General features: G+C 45.6%; 1 protein-coding gene across 2 annotated transcripts in view; it reads left to right on the forward strand.

Moving 5' to 3' along the window:
- VPS13A (vacuolar protein sorting 13 homolog A) overlaps window positions 1–15,543 on the forward strand; it is a 144,695-nt gene that overhangs the window by 25,338 nt on the left and 103,814 nt on the right. For both annotated transcript variants that reach the window (XM_083701850.1, XM_083701851.1), the window contains exons 11-15: window positions 3,227–3,354; window positions 5,105–5,211; window positions 8,150–8,321; window positions 12,329–12,391; window positions 14,930–15,059. In XM_083701850.1, the coding sequence (XP_083557976.1) occupies window positions 3,227–3,354; window positions 5,105–5,211; window positions 8,150–8,321; window positions 12,329–12,391; window positions 14,930–15,059 (600 nt within the window). The remainder of the gene's footprint in view (window positions 1–3,226; window positions 3,355–5,104; window positions 5,212–8,149; window positions 8,322–12,328; window positions 12,392–14,929; window positions 15,060–15,543) is intronic.

Consider the following 15,543-nt stretch of genomic DNA (forward strand, 5'->3'; position numbering starts at 1 on the left):
AAAGGAACATTTTTGCCTGGTCCCTAAAGGTGTATAATGAAGGCGCCAGGTAAACTTTCCTAGGGAGAGCATTCCACAGATGGGGAGCTATTGCAAGGAAGGCCCGTTCTCCTGTTGTCACCCTCCAGACTTCTCGAGGAGGAGGCACATGAAGAAGGGCCTCAGAAGATGATTTCAGGGTCTGGGCAGGTTCATATGGAAAGAGGCAGTCCTTGAGGTATTGCACTCCTGAGCCGTTTAAGGCTTTACAGGTCAAAACCAGCACTAGTGCAGTCGGACCAGGATCGGTGTAATATGCTCAAACCTTCTTACTCCCGTGAGCAACCTAGCTGTTGAATTCTGCAGTAGCTGAAGTTTCTGAACCGTCTTCAGAGGCAGCCCTACATGTAACACATTGTAGTAATCTAACCTTGAGGTTATTAGAGCATAGAACAGTGGTTAGGCTTTACCTGTCCACATAGGGGCGTAGCTGGGTTACCAGCCAAAGCTGATGAAAGGCACTCTGGGCCACTGAGGCCACCTGAGCCTTGAGCGACAGTCAAGTATCTAGGAGTACTCCCAAGCTACGAACCTACTCCTCCTTCAGATGAAGTGTAACCCCATCAAGAGCAGGCGAACTCCCACCCATCTGGTCTTGGGAACCACCCAGTAAGAGTGCCTAAGACTTATCTGGATTGAGCTTCAGTTTGCTGGCTCTCATCAAGGCAAGGCACTGGTCCAGCGCTTCCATTGCCTCACCTGCAGATGTAATATCAGTCATACCTCGTGTTGCGTTTGCTTCAGGTTGAACGTTTTCAGGTTGTGTCCCGCGGCGACCTGGAAGTACCGGAAAGGGTTACTTCTGGGTTTCGCCACTTGCGCATGCGTAGACACTCAAAATGACGTCATGCGCAGATGTGGCGACGCACAGATGTGGGTTGCCTTCCCCTCAGGTTACGAACGGGGCTCCGGAACGGATCTCGTTCGCAACCAGAGGTATCACTGTAGAGCTGAGTGTCATCAGCATACTGCTGGCAATGTACTCCAAACCTCTGGATAATCACACTGAGTGGTTTCATGTAGACATTAAACAACATGGGGGAAAGGATTGAGCCCTGCTGAACCCCACATTGAAGGTTCCACAGGGCTGAAAAGCATTCCCCAAGTAACACCCTCTGGGAACGACCATCCAAGTTGGACTGGAACCACCGCAAAGCGGTATCACCCAGCCCTAGTTCGGAGAGTCGCTCCAGAAGGATACCAAGGTAAATGGTATCAAAAGCCACTGAGAGGTCGAGAAGAATTAACAGGGACATGTTTCTGTGCCAAAACTGGGCCTAAAGCCTGGTTGAAATGGATACAGAACATCAGCTTCCAAAAGCGTCTGGATCTGGTCTGTGACCATTTGCTCCAGAACTTTGCTCAGGAAAGGGAGGTTAGCAACTGGCCGGTAGTTAGTTAGGTTTTCTGAATCCAGGGAAGGTTTATTAAGGAGTGGTTTTACCACCGCCTCCTTCAAACAGGCAGGAACCACCCACTCTCGTAAAGAGGTATTGATCACCTCCCTGGCCCAGCCAGCTGTTCCCTCCCTGCTGGTTTTTATCAAGAAGGGCAAAGGTCTAGAGTGCAACTGGTCGACCTGACTGATCCCAGCACCTTGTCCACATCCTTGAGCCTTACCAACTGAAACTCATTCAACACAACAACTAGACTGTGCTCTGGGCATCCCATGGGATTCATCTGCTATAACAGCGGAGTCAAGGTCTTGGTGTATGCAAGTGATTTTATCCTCAAAATGCTTTGCAAACAAGTCACAGCGAGCTACCATTGGTTCTATCACCTCTTTTGGTTCTATCACCTCCTGTAAGAGGCCCTCTCCAACCTGGAAAAGCTCTGCCAGATGACATAATGAGGATGCAATGGAGGCCACTAGGTAGGCTCGATAATGAGCCCTTACCAGTGTTCGGTTGCATTCATTCAGATCTTTCTTCCACTTGTGTTCAAGCTGTCTCCCAGCTTGTTTTCTTGCCCTAAGCTCTGGAGTGTACCAAGGGCCCAATTAGGTTCCACAAAGTGGGAGAGGATCCTCAGGTGCAATCGTGTCAATAGTCCGAGTCATTCGGGTGTCCCAGAGGTCGGCCAGGGCTTCGACAGGGGTGCCAGTCATATCAGTTGGAATGCCCCCCAGCTGTTTGGAATCCCACTGGATCCATCAGTCTCCGAGGGTGGACCTTCCTAATAGATTCCTTGCCTCATTGGAGGGGAAAAGGTGCTGACATCCTAAATCTCAACAGGAAGTGATCTGACCATGACAAGGGACTGATGTCAATGTCCCCCAGCTTCAAATCACCCTCTTTCTGCCCAAGAAAACAAGGTCCAGAGTGTGGCCTGCCATGTGCATTGGGCTGGTGACATGTTGGGACAGCCCCATGGTTGTCATGGTAGTCATGAAGTCCTGAGCTGCCCCAGAGCCGGCTGCTTTGGCATGGATGTTGAAGTCTCGCAGAACCAGTAGTCTCTCAGCTAGGAGAATATCTGTAATAACAGCAGGTCAGGGACTGTTATGTTGGAATCTTTCTCCACTATGAGCTTCCTGTTCTTACATCCTCCTCAATAATAACAATAACAGTAATAACAAAAATGGTAATTTCTTTAAGTAGATAGTGAGGTATATAGCCCAGATGTGGTCAGAAGGTAAATCAGGGGTTATTCTTAGTTCCTGGGTAATTTGCAGTAGTTCAGCAAAAAATTCAGACTCCCATCAATGTGCTGCACTTCTTCAAGGGAGCTCTCTGGCCAACATAAGCTTGCCTATTTTATCCTTATTAAAGTTTAAACCAATAAGTTTGACTGAAAGTTATGAAAGCTAGTGACTGTCTCAAGGCCATATTGTGTTTTGTTGATGAGGTCTGTTGAACCACCACATTCCATCTACTATACCACACTGACAGCTGAGGAGCTTGCCTCAGGGATGCTGGCTCATTCATAGGTTCCCTCACTTCACAACAGAACCTTTGTTCTGTGCATAGTTCTACTCATATAGACTACAGTAGCAAGCACACTGCTTGTGATTGGGGAAGTGTTCACGAAGACAAGCGTTACTACCTGGTGAGTAGCAGGGAATCCTGTTTTCTTTGCTCACAATAGTCAAAAAAGAGAAGATGTACTCATAAATGATAAAATTGTTTACAGGATCCACTTCCCTTTTGACTGCCTTGTTCTAAAAAAATTCTGTTTTTTGTTGTAGTATTCCGTCCAATATCAGCTAAAGCCAAGCTCCGTATGAATCCACGATCTGATGTTGACTTTTCTGCACCAAAACTAGATCTAGATGTGAATCTTCAGGATATAGCCATAGAACTTAATAAACCACAGGTAACTTTCCAGAAATGATTTTAATTGAAATAAACTTCATTTTTCTCATGGACACGGAAGCACATTATAACTTGACATTCCTAACACATTCCCTGTTGCAGATGAACTTTCTAAAATACAGTGGTGCCCCGCAAGACGAATGCCTCGCTAAACGAAAAACCCGCAGGACGAAAGGGTTTTCCGATTTTTAGCGGCTTCGCAAGACGAATTTCCCTATGGGCTTGCTTCGCAAGACGAAAGCCCATAGGGAAATCTCCCGGGACCGCGGGGAAGCGCAGCGTGCCTTCTCCTCTGTTCCTGGACCAGTCCTAAGGCTTGCGGTGGGAGGGTATTCCAAAACCCTCCTCCCACCGCAAGCCCTGGGAACAGAGGACAAGGCGCGAAGGGCTTCTCCTCTGTTCCCGGGGCTTGCGGTGGGAGGAGGGTTTTTCCTCCCCACCGCCAACATTCAGAACAGCATCAGGACAGGTCCGGGAACAGAGGGGAAGGTGCGCAGCGCTTCTCCTCTGTTCCCGGACCTGTCTTGAAGACTTGCGGTGGGAGGAAGGTTTTCTTCCCCACCGCCAACCTTCAGAAGGCTGTTCTGAATGCTGGCGGTGGGAAGAAAAGCCCTTCTCCCCCGCCAGCCTTCAGAAGAGTTCCCGCCTAGGCTGCGGATAGCAGCCTGCTGCCCCTCGCGAATGTCTGCCCCGCGCGAGGGGCGCTCTGCTTAAGAGCGCCCCTCGCGCGGGGCAGCAGGCTGCTATCCGCAGCTTGGAGAGCCCTCTGGACCTCTTCTGAAGGCAGGCGGGCGGGGGGCAAAAGTCTTTGTCCCCCCTGCCTGCCTTCCCGGGGGCTTTTAAATCGCCCTGGGACAGCGGAGAATTCCTCCGCTGTCCCGGGGGTTTTTAAAATGCTGGGGGACGGCAGCGAAGCCTTCGCTGCCGCCTGCCAGCATTTTAAGATCGCCCCGGGACAGCGGAGAAGTCTCCGCTGTCCCGGGAAGGCAGGCGGGGGGGAGCAAAGACTTTGGCCCCCCCGCCGGCCTTCAGAAGAGGTCGGGGGACAGACTGTCCCCAGACCTGGTCTGAAGGCGGTTTCCATAGGAACGCATTGATTGATTTTCAATGCATTCCTATGGGAAACCGTGCTTCGCAAGACGAAAAACTCGCAAGACGAAAAGACTTGCGGAACGAATTAATTTCGTCTTGCGAGGCACCACTGTAATAACAATAATATAATGATAACACCCCCGCACCCCGACTCACCCACCCCTACAGCTGATCTTCATATGTAGATGGTGTCCCCCTGCTTGCCTTGCCTCCCACCCCCTCTCACTGCCCCAGTTTCCCTCCCCAGAACTGTAGTGTGTGTTCTTCCTCACTTCCAAACCACGAAAGAGTTGGAATGTCTCCCCTCTGTCTCTCCCATCCATAGCTTCCCTTCAAAAGAATCTCTCTTCCCACGCTACCCCATTTATCTTTCTTTCCCCCCTATTCCCATCATCTGCTACAAAATGCAAAGGAGAGGCCCTCCGCTTCAGGACATGGAAACACCTCCCTCTCCTCTACTCCTCCTTGGGTGACTCAGTCAGATTCAGGTGGATTTCTGCAAGGGATGAATTCCAAATTCATTCTCCATTAAATACATTATTGGCAGTTTAAAAAAGAAAGTTCTGCTAACAAATAGCTTGTACTAAAAATAATGTTTTTAAGGTTCTGTTATAATTCTTTTGTAAGAAAACTCCTAAGTGTAACATTTTTTCCTGCAGTATTTCAGTATTATGGAGCTTCTTGAATCAATTGATATGATGACTCGAAATTTACCATACAGGAAATACAGGCCAGATGTTCCTGTTCACAACAATGCCAAAAAATGGTAATGTATGCATTTTTAAAAATAACTTGCTTCTAAAAATTACCTGTGAGGTTTTTTTTTTTTTTAAATCAAAACAACATTGTTCTTTCTGAGAGAAAAATCAGGCATGAATTCATTTTCAAATATATTTTCCAGGAGGGTTTTAGCTCATCTCTTGTACGTATTAATTCATATGTCTTTAAGCTGTGTATTGAAATGTGCACAACATAATTACAACATATTTCAGACTGTCAAACAAGATAAGTTCTGTCCAGTGTCATACTTGGAGTAAAGTCTTTAAAATCAGTGGACTTAAGTTAGTTATGAATAACTCAAGTTCATTTCTAACAGGTCTGTTCTGAGCATGGAGATGGGTATATTACTTACCGGTAATCTGGTACAACCCTATGATTGGAGATAAGGATATGTCCCTCATTTCTGTTCTACTGCTTTTCTTTTGGAGGCTTAAAAAAAAGTTAACGCTGCCTGTCTCCAGAAGACCTGGAAGAAACAAAAGTGTCACCTAGAGCTACTTTTTTTTACTATGGCTTTTCTGAATTTGTAACTGGTTGGCGGACCAAACTCAAAGAGTAGTCATTAATGGTTCCACATAAACCTGAAATAAAGTGACAAGTGGCGTGCCTTAGGGTTCTGTCTTGGGCCTGTTGAGGGGATGTTCATCAAATTTGCAGATGGCAACAAGCTGGGAGTGGTAGCTAATACTGCAGAAGACATGATTGGGGTTCAAAATGACCTTAACAGATTGGAGAACTGGGGCCAAACTAACAAAATGAATTTCAGTAGGGACAAATGTAAGGTTCTGCATTTAGGCAGGAAGAACCAGCTGAACAGATATAAGATGGGGGACACCTGGCTTGCCAATAGTACATGTGAAAAGGATCTAGGGGTCTCCACAAGCTTAACATGAGGCAGCAAAAGAAGCTAATGCTGGTGGTTCGAATCCCTTCGATGGGGTGAGCTCCCGTTGCTCAGTCCCTGCTCCTGCCAACCTAGCAGTTCGAAAACACGTCAAAGTGCAAGTAGATAAATAGGTACCGCTCCGGCGGGAAGGTAAACGGCGTTTCCGTGCGCTGCTCTGGTTTGCCAGAAGTGGCTTAGTCATGCTGGCCACATGACCCGGAAGCTGTACGCCGGCTCCCTTGGCCAATAAAGCGAGATGAGCGCCGCAACCCCAGAGTCGTCCGCGACTGGACCTAATGGTCAGGGGTCCCTTTACCTTTATTCTGACTTATGTCCAATTCTGGTGACTGCAATTTAAGAAGGATATTGACAAGCTGGAACGTGTGCTGCAGGGGGCAACCAAGATGATCAGGGGTTTGGAAAGCAAGCCTTATGAGGAATTGTTGAAGGAGCAGGGTATGTTTAGCCTGGGAGTGGGGAGACCCAGTGGAGATATGATAGCCATCTTCAAATATCTGAAGGGCTGTCACATGGAAGATAGAGCAGACTTGCTTTCTCTTGCTTGGAGGGTAGGACTTGAGCCAGTGGCTTCAAGAAGGCAGATTCTGACTCAGCATCAGGAAAAACTTTCTGAGAGTAAGAGCTGATTTGAGGCGGTTGCTGATTACCCAAATGGGTTGGATATTATCCCTTGTCACGTGATGGAGGCAGGAGAACAAAGAACTCTGGGAGGCAGGTGCAGTCCCCTCAGTTTTTCTCTCTCCTGCCTGATGGATCAGATCTTTTCACCTGGCTCTCACTGATCTTCCTTTTCAGTTAACTTGTTAAAATTTCAGCTGTTCCTTACTGTTGTTTTTTCTAGTGTTTTCCAATTTTACTTATTTCCCTTTAATTTCTTGCTGAGTTTGGTCTCTAACTTCCCTTTCTCTCTCTCTGCTGAGGTAAAAAAAATAATAATAATCCTCCTGTGTCTTGCCGCTTCACTCTTACTTTTTCCTTGACTTTCCCTTCTTTCCTTTTCATTCAGCCTCTACAAGAAAATGTGTCGTATTCCTGTCAGTTTGCATTTCTTAGTGCAGAAAGTATCGATCTCATGTGTAAAGATCTTTCCTATTCTTTTCTATTCCGATCAATACAAGAAACTACTAGAAGCTTCTATGTGTGAGAGAAGCATAGGCAGAAGGGTTAACAATTGTTTGGGTTATACCTTTTGGGAAGCTGCTTTGAACTAGTTCTCTTATCTCTATTCTGCAGAGTCATGCTGACTAGAAATATAGGCCAAAAGGAGCCTGGGTCTTACTTTTCTCTTTCTCTCTCTTCCTTCTGGTGTGGTGTTTCTTAGTGCTAAGGTTTAGTCTTATTATGAGTTAAGTTCATAAATGTTGCAACTGGATTTTATATGGACTGAGCCCATCCTGATTGTATTGGATTTGATAACTATTATGCTCATTTGCCTTCAGCGCAAGCAAAGCTCTGCTGAATGAAGTACTATTAGGACAATTGGTCTTACCTTTTGAAGCGTAGATTTGAGAGAGGTTTGCTCTCCTGCCTCTGTCACATGATGAGGGGTAATACCCAACCCATTTGTATCATCAGCAACTTCTCAAATCTACACTTCAGGGAGCGGATTCCCTCAGGAGCTTGTGGACTCTCTTTCACTGGAGGTTTTTATAAGCAGAGGTTAGATGGCCATCTGCCATGTACAATCTTGCTGAGATTCCTGCATTGCAGGAGGTTGGACTAGATGTCCCCTGGGGTCTCTTCCGGCTCTGCTGTTCTATGATTTTATGAAATGTTACACATTCCAAAAATAGAAAGCTGGACAAATCTGGATTCTGCTGAAATCTTGTGGTAAAAAGTTCCAAAAAATTGGTAGGGAAGAATTCCATAAGCATCCCATAAGAACATATTAAACTTTTGTGTGCTTTGGAGGAAAATCAATAACTGGGTTCTTTTGCACCAACTTAAGACTCATAATATGTCCTTTAAAAGGAAAAATCCTTTTTCATATTGTGTTTTCTCCCCCCCCCCCCATTAGGTGGAAGTACGTTATACTTGGCATTCTTGAAGTAAATGTCCAACCGAAGTTACAGATGTGGTCTTGGGAACATATTCGTTACCATAGGAATAAAGTGAAGAGCTATAGAGATCTGTACAAAACAAAAATAACATCAAAGAAGCCTGCCGAGGAATGTTTGAACATGCTGGAAGTTAGTACTTTGAAATTACTGTTAATTTGGAGATTAACTTTCATAATGAACACTAAAAATTCTGTCTGCTTTTCCTGATAGTTTTCTAAATAAAGTTTTACATATTATGGTACACCATTTTTAGTTTGTGGGGCATCATATGCAGTGGAAAGGGTTTCATCCTGTCGCAGGACACTAGGCAGCAGCAAAGACTTGTGGGAAGCAGGCTGAACTCAGTTTTTCCTCCTGTCTAGACGCAGACAGTACATTCCTCCCAGCTCTCCTGACTCAGCTAAGTTTTTTACTAGTTTCTGAACCCACTTTTTTTCTTTAGATTTACCTTATCATAGTTTTAGTTTTACAGTTCTTTGTGCGTTGTGGCCCCCTCCCCAAAGCCCCTTTCCGTTGCTCTTTACATTTGGTTGTTCCGCTTATGTGCCCCCATTCTTTTATTCCTTAGTTGTTTACTTACATTGATAAATTTTCCAGAACCGGTGCCCTTGCCGCAGCACCAATGGCCGTTCCCGCCTTCAGGCGCAGCGGCCCACTGCCAGCGCGCTCTTTTTCTTTCCCTCAGCAGCCTCTGCGGCCACTGCCATTTTTGGGGGGTCACAAATGTATTTCTGTCTTTCATTTTGGTGTGCGCACTACTTGTGTGACTGGTGGTGTGGCGCTTGCATTCTCTTGCCCTGATTTAAAAACAATTTGGCCACCTCCTCCCAGTTTGCTGTTTTTACACCGGCAACGGAGTGAGTGTCCCTGTTACATCCCTGCCTGCCTGTTTCTATTGGCCTTTGATCTTGAAGCCTGCCTGCCTGCCTTCTGGTTTGCTTTGGCGGCGATGGAGTGCCTGCCCCTTGTCCTCATCCTCCTGGTCTGCAGCTGTGACAAGGAGAGAGTGTGTAGCTTCTGTTTCCCCCCCACTCCTGCTCCATGGTGTGGCAAACCAAGTTGAGTGGTTTGGCATGAGGCTTTTGCCTGCCTTTTCTCCTGGTCCACGGAGTGGCAAACAGAGACCTTTGGGCTGAATATATCTATTCCTCCTCCTGGTCCATGGTGTGGCAAATGGAGTTGAGTGTTTATTTGGTGAAAATCGGAGGCTTTTTGTTTCTGTGTGTGTGTGTGTGTGTGCGCGCGTGCGCGTGCCTCTTTGCTGTTCTAATGGCACATGGAGAACACTTGTGGCTGAAGCAGCCCACCTCCAAAAAAGCAAAGCAAAAACAGCATGGTGCCCTCTAATCCGGACCTTCCAAAGAATTGTCTTTCTTCCATAATTTTACCTTAGTCTCAGGCTTGCCAATACAAAGCAAGCCTCAGCTCCTAAAAGTGCTTCCACTCTGTTAAATGCTAAGACTATACTGCCACCTGCTGTCGAGGGACAGATTGATGCTTTATCAGATTCTGAACCAGAATTCTTAGTTTTTTCAGCAGAACAGGTACAAGAGTGTCATGTTCCCTCGCCAGCCATTTAAGGTGCCCCACTCCACCCACCCACTTCTCAAACCTTTCCAGCCTCATTGATTGAGCAGTTAAAGAAAGCCCTAATTGCTTCACTGAATTGCATTTAACTTACTTCCAAAGAAGCAGCCTAAGTTGTTTTTTTAAGCAACCCATTCTGCTACCGGGGGGGGGGGGGAGGGAGTTGGAGTTGGATCTTAGGGTCTCTTCCCCTAACGCCTTCATCTCTATGGGAAAAGAGGCTGAGGATGAGTTTTCTTTTCCTTCCTCTCCACCCTCTTTGCTAGAAGCAGAAGTTGATGATGATTAGAGTGATGGTTCTGTTCAAGACGAATCCTTTTCTATAAGACTGTTCCAAGAGGCTAGTGCCCTCATCCTGAAACATAAGATAATGCACACATTGGAATTATCAACTCAGTCTGATAAAATGTCAGCCTCAAAACCAGAGAGTGAGGTGTCTGTACTAATAGCAGAACCTCAGCTAACTTTATGTTGGTACCATCAGTATTGAAGGTGGTTGTTAAGTCTGAGCTTGACACGCCTATGTATTCTAGAAAGAATAATGCCCTGGCTGACGAGTTATATGATATGGATCCTGAATTCATGGCATATATTAAGATCCCTGCCACAGCCTAACTGGTGTTAAATCTTTTATCTCATCATCTGATCCCTCGGGAGGGAGATGCCCAACTCCGGGATATGACTGACAGGAGGCTGGAGTTCGCTCCATGTAAATTCATGAAGCAGCTGCCCTTTCCTTACGAGCTTCCTGGGTTGCTTCATCATGTGACCAAGCATGCATTCTGTGGCTTGAGGACTTATTGCAATCAACACCAAAGTCTGAGTAAGCTACTGAAGGCTCAGGCCTTTATGGCTGATGCCTCTATGGATTCCGTTCAATTTTCAGCTAGAGCGGTGGTGTCCCAGGTAGCGACCAGATGCACTTTGTGGCTAGAGCTGGAATGTGGATGCAGCGTTTAAAGTGAACCTTTCTACCATTCCCTTTTCCGTCGGTCACCTTTTTGGGAATTGAAAGATGTCCTTATTGAATCAAAGGAAAAATGGAAAGTTTTGCTAACCCAGAGAGATTACAAGTGACCAGCCAGTTTCTCACCAAATGCTTCTCAATCTCAGTCCTTTCTCCTCTTTTGAACCCAAATAGACAAAGGGACTTTAGATTCTGATCCCACCCCTTTTGTTAACGTTTTCAAGGGAGGCAAGGGTTCCAACGGTTCCAGGCTTCCTCAAATGCAGACAACCAAACAATGAACTCAGTGACATCTCTTGTGGACGGCTCATCTTTCTAGCTTTCTTCCTGCCTGCAAAAGTCTGTCTCCGACTGCTGGGTTAAGGAAATTGTTTCAGAAGGTTACCTAATAGACTTCATTTTGGTTCCTCCCGATCATTTCGTCCCTTCTCCACTACCAAAAAACAAACTTTGTCTTCAAGCTGTTTGGTCTTCGATTCACTGTCTTTCCATGGGAGCTATAGTTCCAGTTCCTTCCCACCAGCGTCTTTGTGGTCTCTACTCCATATTCTTCGTTGTGCTCAAAAATAGGACAGAAGAAATGGCACCTCAGTCTCCTAGTGAAAGCGCCAACCTTTCAAGAAGCTCTCAAAATAGCATCCTTCTCAGCACCTTCTTGGATACAGTGAAGGGGGAAGTGTCTCTCCAGAGAGGATAGTCAGGATCAAAGCAGCAGCATCTCTTTTGATTTCATTGGAAGTAATGTTCATCAAATTTATTATGAGGCAGCCTGGTATATTTCCAGAATTCTTCTGTGCTCTTATTTCATTTATTTATACTTCCATTCTGACCCCTGAAGCCCTAATCTTCCTTCACTTCCCCCAAAGCATTTTTCTATTTTCATAGCCCCTATTTTGCCTACACCTAATTTCAAGGCACCATTTATATTTAGTCATTAAGTTTGAATTATACTAGTACAGAAATGAATAATTAATAAATAAAGGAGGACTCCACTGGGCTCTGATTCTTTACTTTTCTCTATAGCATTCTGTAATTTGATTTCTGGTCTCTTGCGATAGGACCTACCTAAAGCCACCGAGCCTCTTTCCTATATCCCCTGTGTCATTCCCTTCAGTACTCCTGAAATTTGTATTTTACTATGGTGCCTCTTCAGAAAAGAGTTTGGTAGTAATTTAAATACTAATAAATTTATTATGGCATAAGCTTGTGTGGACTAGAGTCTATTTCTTCAGATGCAAGAAGTGTTACTTTGGCAGGTTGATGGAGTAGAGGGAGGAATTGTAAACAAAACAGTGAGATTAGAGGGAAATGAAAATTACAGTGTGTAATTGCTACATTAAAGTTTAAATATATGTAACTATTCGCACAGTAGTGTTCATGATAATACAAATATCATTTAACCTTGATAAATTGTAACGCAACTGTTTCACAACTTTCTCTCACAACTTCCTCTAATTCTGACCAGGGTGGTGGGGGGAGAGATCTACCATAACATTTCTCTTTTCATAAATAATTATGGAGGAGCCATTTTGCCATTTCTCTGTGTAGTGACATTTTATGTTACTTTCAACCCCCTTTATAGGAACTAGAGAAGACCTTGGACATATTCAACATCACTCTGGCAAGACAACAGGCAGAATTTGAGGTAACTGCTCTAAAGTGAATTTGATTTTATGGAAACCATGAGTTAGTTGTTTAACATCTTTGAGGTTAAAAAGATTCTATTTGCTCCTAGTTTGGAGAAATACATAGAAGTCTTCAACAACAGCAAGCTCAAATTAAACTTCCGTGGAACAGTTTCTGTGTATACATTTCAAATAAGTTCCAGGACCTCAGTCTTGGCATCTCCTTTTGGGATGTCTATAGATTCAACAATTAATTTTTCAAGTTATAGTTACTTATTAATATGTTTCCAATATAATTTAAATTACCAAGCAATAACATAGGGTTGCACTTGCTCCTCCAGAGCTCCCACATTCTGATACAGTTCTTCTACACACTTGCTCTATTCAGGGCTTTTTTGAGCCAGAATGCCCCTGGAACAGAGTTCTGTCACCCCCAGGAGGCCAGGGAGGGAGTGGGGGAGAGACCTGAGCAGCCTCAGCAAAACTCTGCTGCACCTCTGGCTCATGAGACCCTCCCCAGATCCCAAAGCAGCCGTCCTCTGCAGCTCCAGAGGGGGTCTCCTCAGGAGCAGGAGGTGCAGTGGGGCTTTGCTAAGGCTCTCCCACCTAACAGCTGACCTCCCTCTGCTTCAGCTTTGCAAACAGCCCTGCTCCTCCTGCTTGCTTGCTTGAGCTGGAGAGGCAGGGCCTCTCTGTGAACCAGCTGAGCAGAGGTGCAGCAGAGTTTTGCAGAGTTCATTGCACTTTGCAAGCTGTCCTGTCTCTCCTTCTTTCTCAAGAGGAAGAAAGCACTTTTTCATGCCTTTAAAGCTCCCTTTGCTGCATTTTGCCTGTTTGTGAGCTGAGCTACCCAGCTCAGAAAGCAGGATACTGCCTTGAGCAGGAGTCGGCAAGGCTTACTGAGCATGGGCTGGATCACTCCCGCAGAGATCCCCTGTGGGCTGGACTGGCGCAGTGCGATGCCGGAAATCGCGTCTGCGCAAATCCATAGCGCCGGAAATCGCGTCTGTGCATGTCCAGATGCCGAAAATTGTGCCTGTGCCGGTTTAGCGCAGCGCACGGGAACTTGCCGAGTGGGCAACTTGGTTTGGGGCCGCTCATGGGCTGGTTAAGCGACCCTCATGGGCTGCTTCTGGCCCATGGGCCTTAGGTTGCCGACCTCTGGCCTTGAGCCTTCCCTTCCCTCTTCCAGAGAGAAGCTGTTGCTTAAAATTAAGGGGTGGAGGAGGAAATTGCCATTACTTTAAATGCCCCTTTGCTCCATTCTGTGTGTTTGTGAGCTAGTGCAGTGTTTCCCAACTGGAGGTCATATGGTTATTCCAAGGGGGCCACAGGTGAAAAATGTGTAAATGGGCCATTGCACAAGGCTGGGGGGCACAGGGAAGAGAGAAGTGAAGAAAGAAAAAAATCATTTTTAAAAATCCTGATTGGCTGGCTATCTGCTTAGCCAATCACAAGCAGGTAAGGGGGCAGCCCACCAGGGCCTAGTGCTCCTTTTTCTTGGAGCAGTCCCAGTTTGTTTCCAGGGGAGGAGAGGGCGATTGCTGAGGCTCCTGCTATGACCAGTAAAGCCCGTGATACAGAACTCCAATGTCCAGTAAGTGTGGGGGTGGGTGAGCCAGAGCTGCTTGTTGCCAGTGCTGGACCTGGTGGCAGCCTGGGTCTGACTCTGCAAGGCACAGGGTGCAATCCACCCCAGCACCTAGCAGAGTGGGGTTGCCTGCTGCTGCTGACTCCTTAACTTCCCCTTTAAAGCAGCTCATTTAAAAGTTAGGATTGCCTCTGAAATGGGAGAGAGCTCTGTTAAGGCTTGAGGCAAAACATTGGATGGAAAGGGGGGAAGGGGAAGGAGCTTCTGACGGGACACTGCAATCCTCATCATGTCTACTCAGAAGTAAATCCCACTCACTCCAGTGGGTCTTGCTGTCAAGTAAGTCAGTCAATCTAGGATTGTTGGTTTTGAGGGAAGATAGGATGTAGAGAAAGCAAAGCAAGGAGGTAGTAAAGAAAGAAAAAAGGGGGAAACCCCCTGAAGTGGACCTTGTGTGTGTGTTGGCTCTTGTGGATTCACAACAAGGGAAATTGCCATCTTGAGCGAAGGTGGAAGAAGCAAGGGACCAGACACCTAGTGAAAGGCGCATACTAGGAATCTGAAGCCACAGTGCAAGCCTAGCCATGTTTACTAGGAAGCAAGTTTTTTAAAGCAGGAACTTGGGGGAACTGAGTTCCTTTACCTTTTAAAAATTAATAGGGGGTGGGGACTGGAACAGATATATACACCCAATACCCAAGCCAAAAATCCATCTACATCTCTAATCAATAAAGTTGTGGCCATTTCTAACCCAGATCATTGTCTGCTTGAGTTTATTCATCATTTCTTACATTTAGCCACTGCCTGGGGGTGGGGGGTGGGGTGGCACAGCATCTGTCTATCTAGCCATTTATTGTTTGTTTGTTTGTTTGTTTGTTTATGAGTTCTACTTTTCCCCCCAGGAAAAAAAACACTGGCTCTATTGAATGTTAAACTTTAAATATGATTGTGTTGTTTTGTGTAACAGGCAACTAAGGCTGGATTAAAGATTTTCAAAGCAGGGGCTAAACAAGATGATGAAGACTCTGGTGGCTGGTTTAGTTGGATGTGGGGTTGGACTGGAGGAAAAGGCAAAGAATCCACACAAGAACCCAAAGGTATGTATATGTCTATTTTGATTTAGGAATATTGTGAATGTTCCCAAATTGCCCAGGTTGGGAATAATATGCTGTCAACAGGCCGGAGGCCTGCTGAAACTGAGAAGTCTTCAAATGGTGTATAGATGCCATCAAACAGTCTGGAGTTCACATCTTGCAATGTTGCTATGGGGAATACCCTGATTTTTAAAAAAACAGCTAGATGCCAAACCCTGCAGAGAACTCCTTTTGTAGACTGGAGGTCCAGGGATCATCCAATTGCACTGCAACTATTAAGAACGTAATGAGTTCTTTATGTTAAGAAATTTAACTCTTAATTGAAGTTTTTTTTTTAATCTGTCAGAAAGTCATTGGGCATATCTGTAACAGGTGAATAGGAAAGTTGTATTTGCTGAATTTCTGCTTATTTACTGAATTTCCCCTGAATATTTAGTGCATTTTCATTCCTTACAAATTCAAGGTGATTTGTACTCTCAGTATGAAA

Source organism: Podarcis gaigeae (genome assembly GCF_964106915.1).
Source record: "Podarcis gaigeae genome assembly, chromosome: 11".
NCBI lineage: Eukaryota > Metazoa > Chordata > Lepidosauria > Squamata > Lacertidae > Podarcis > Podarcis gaigeae.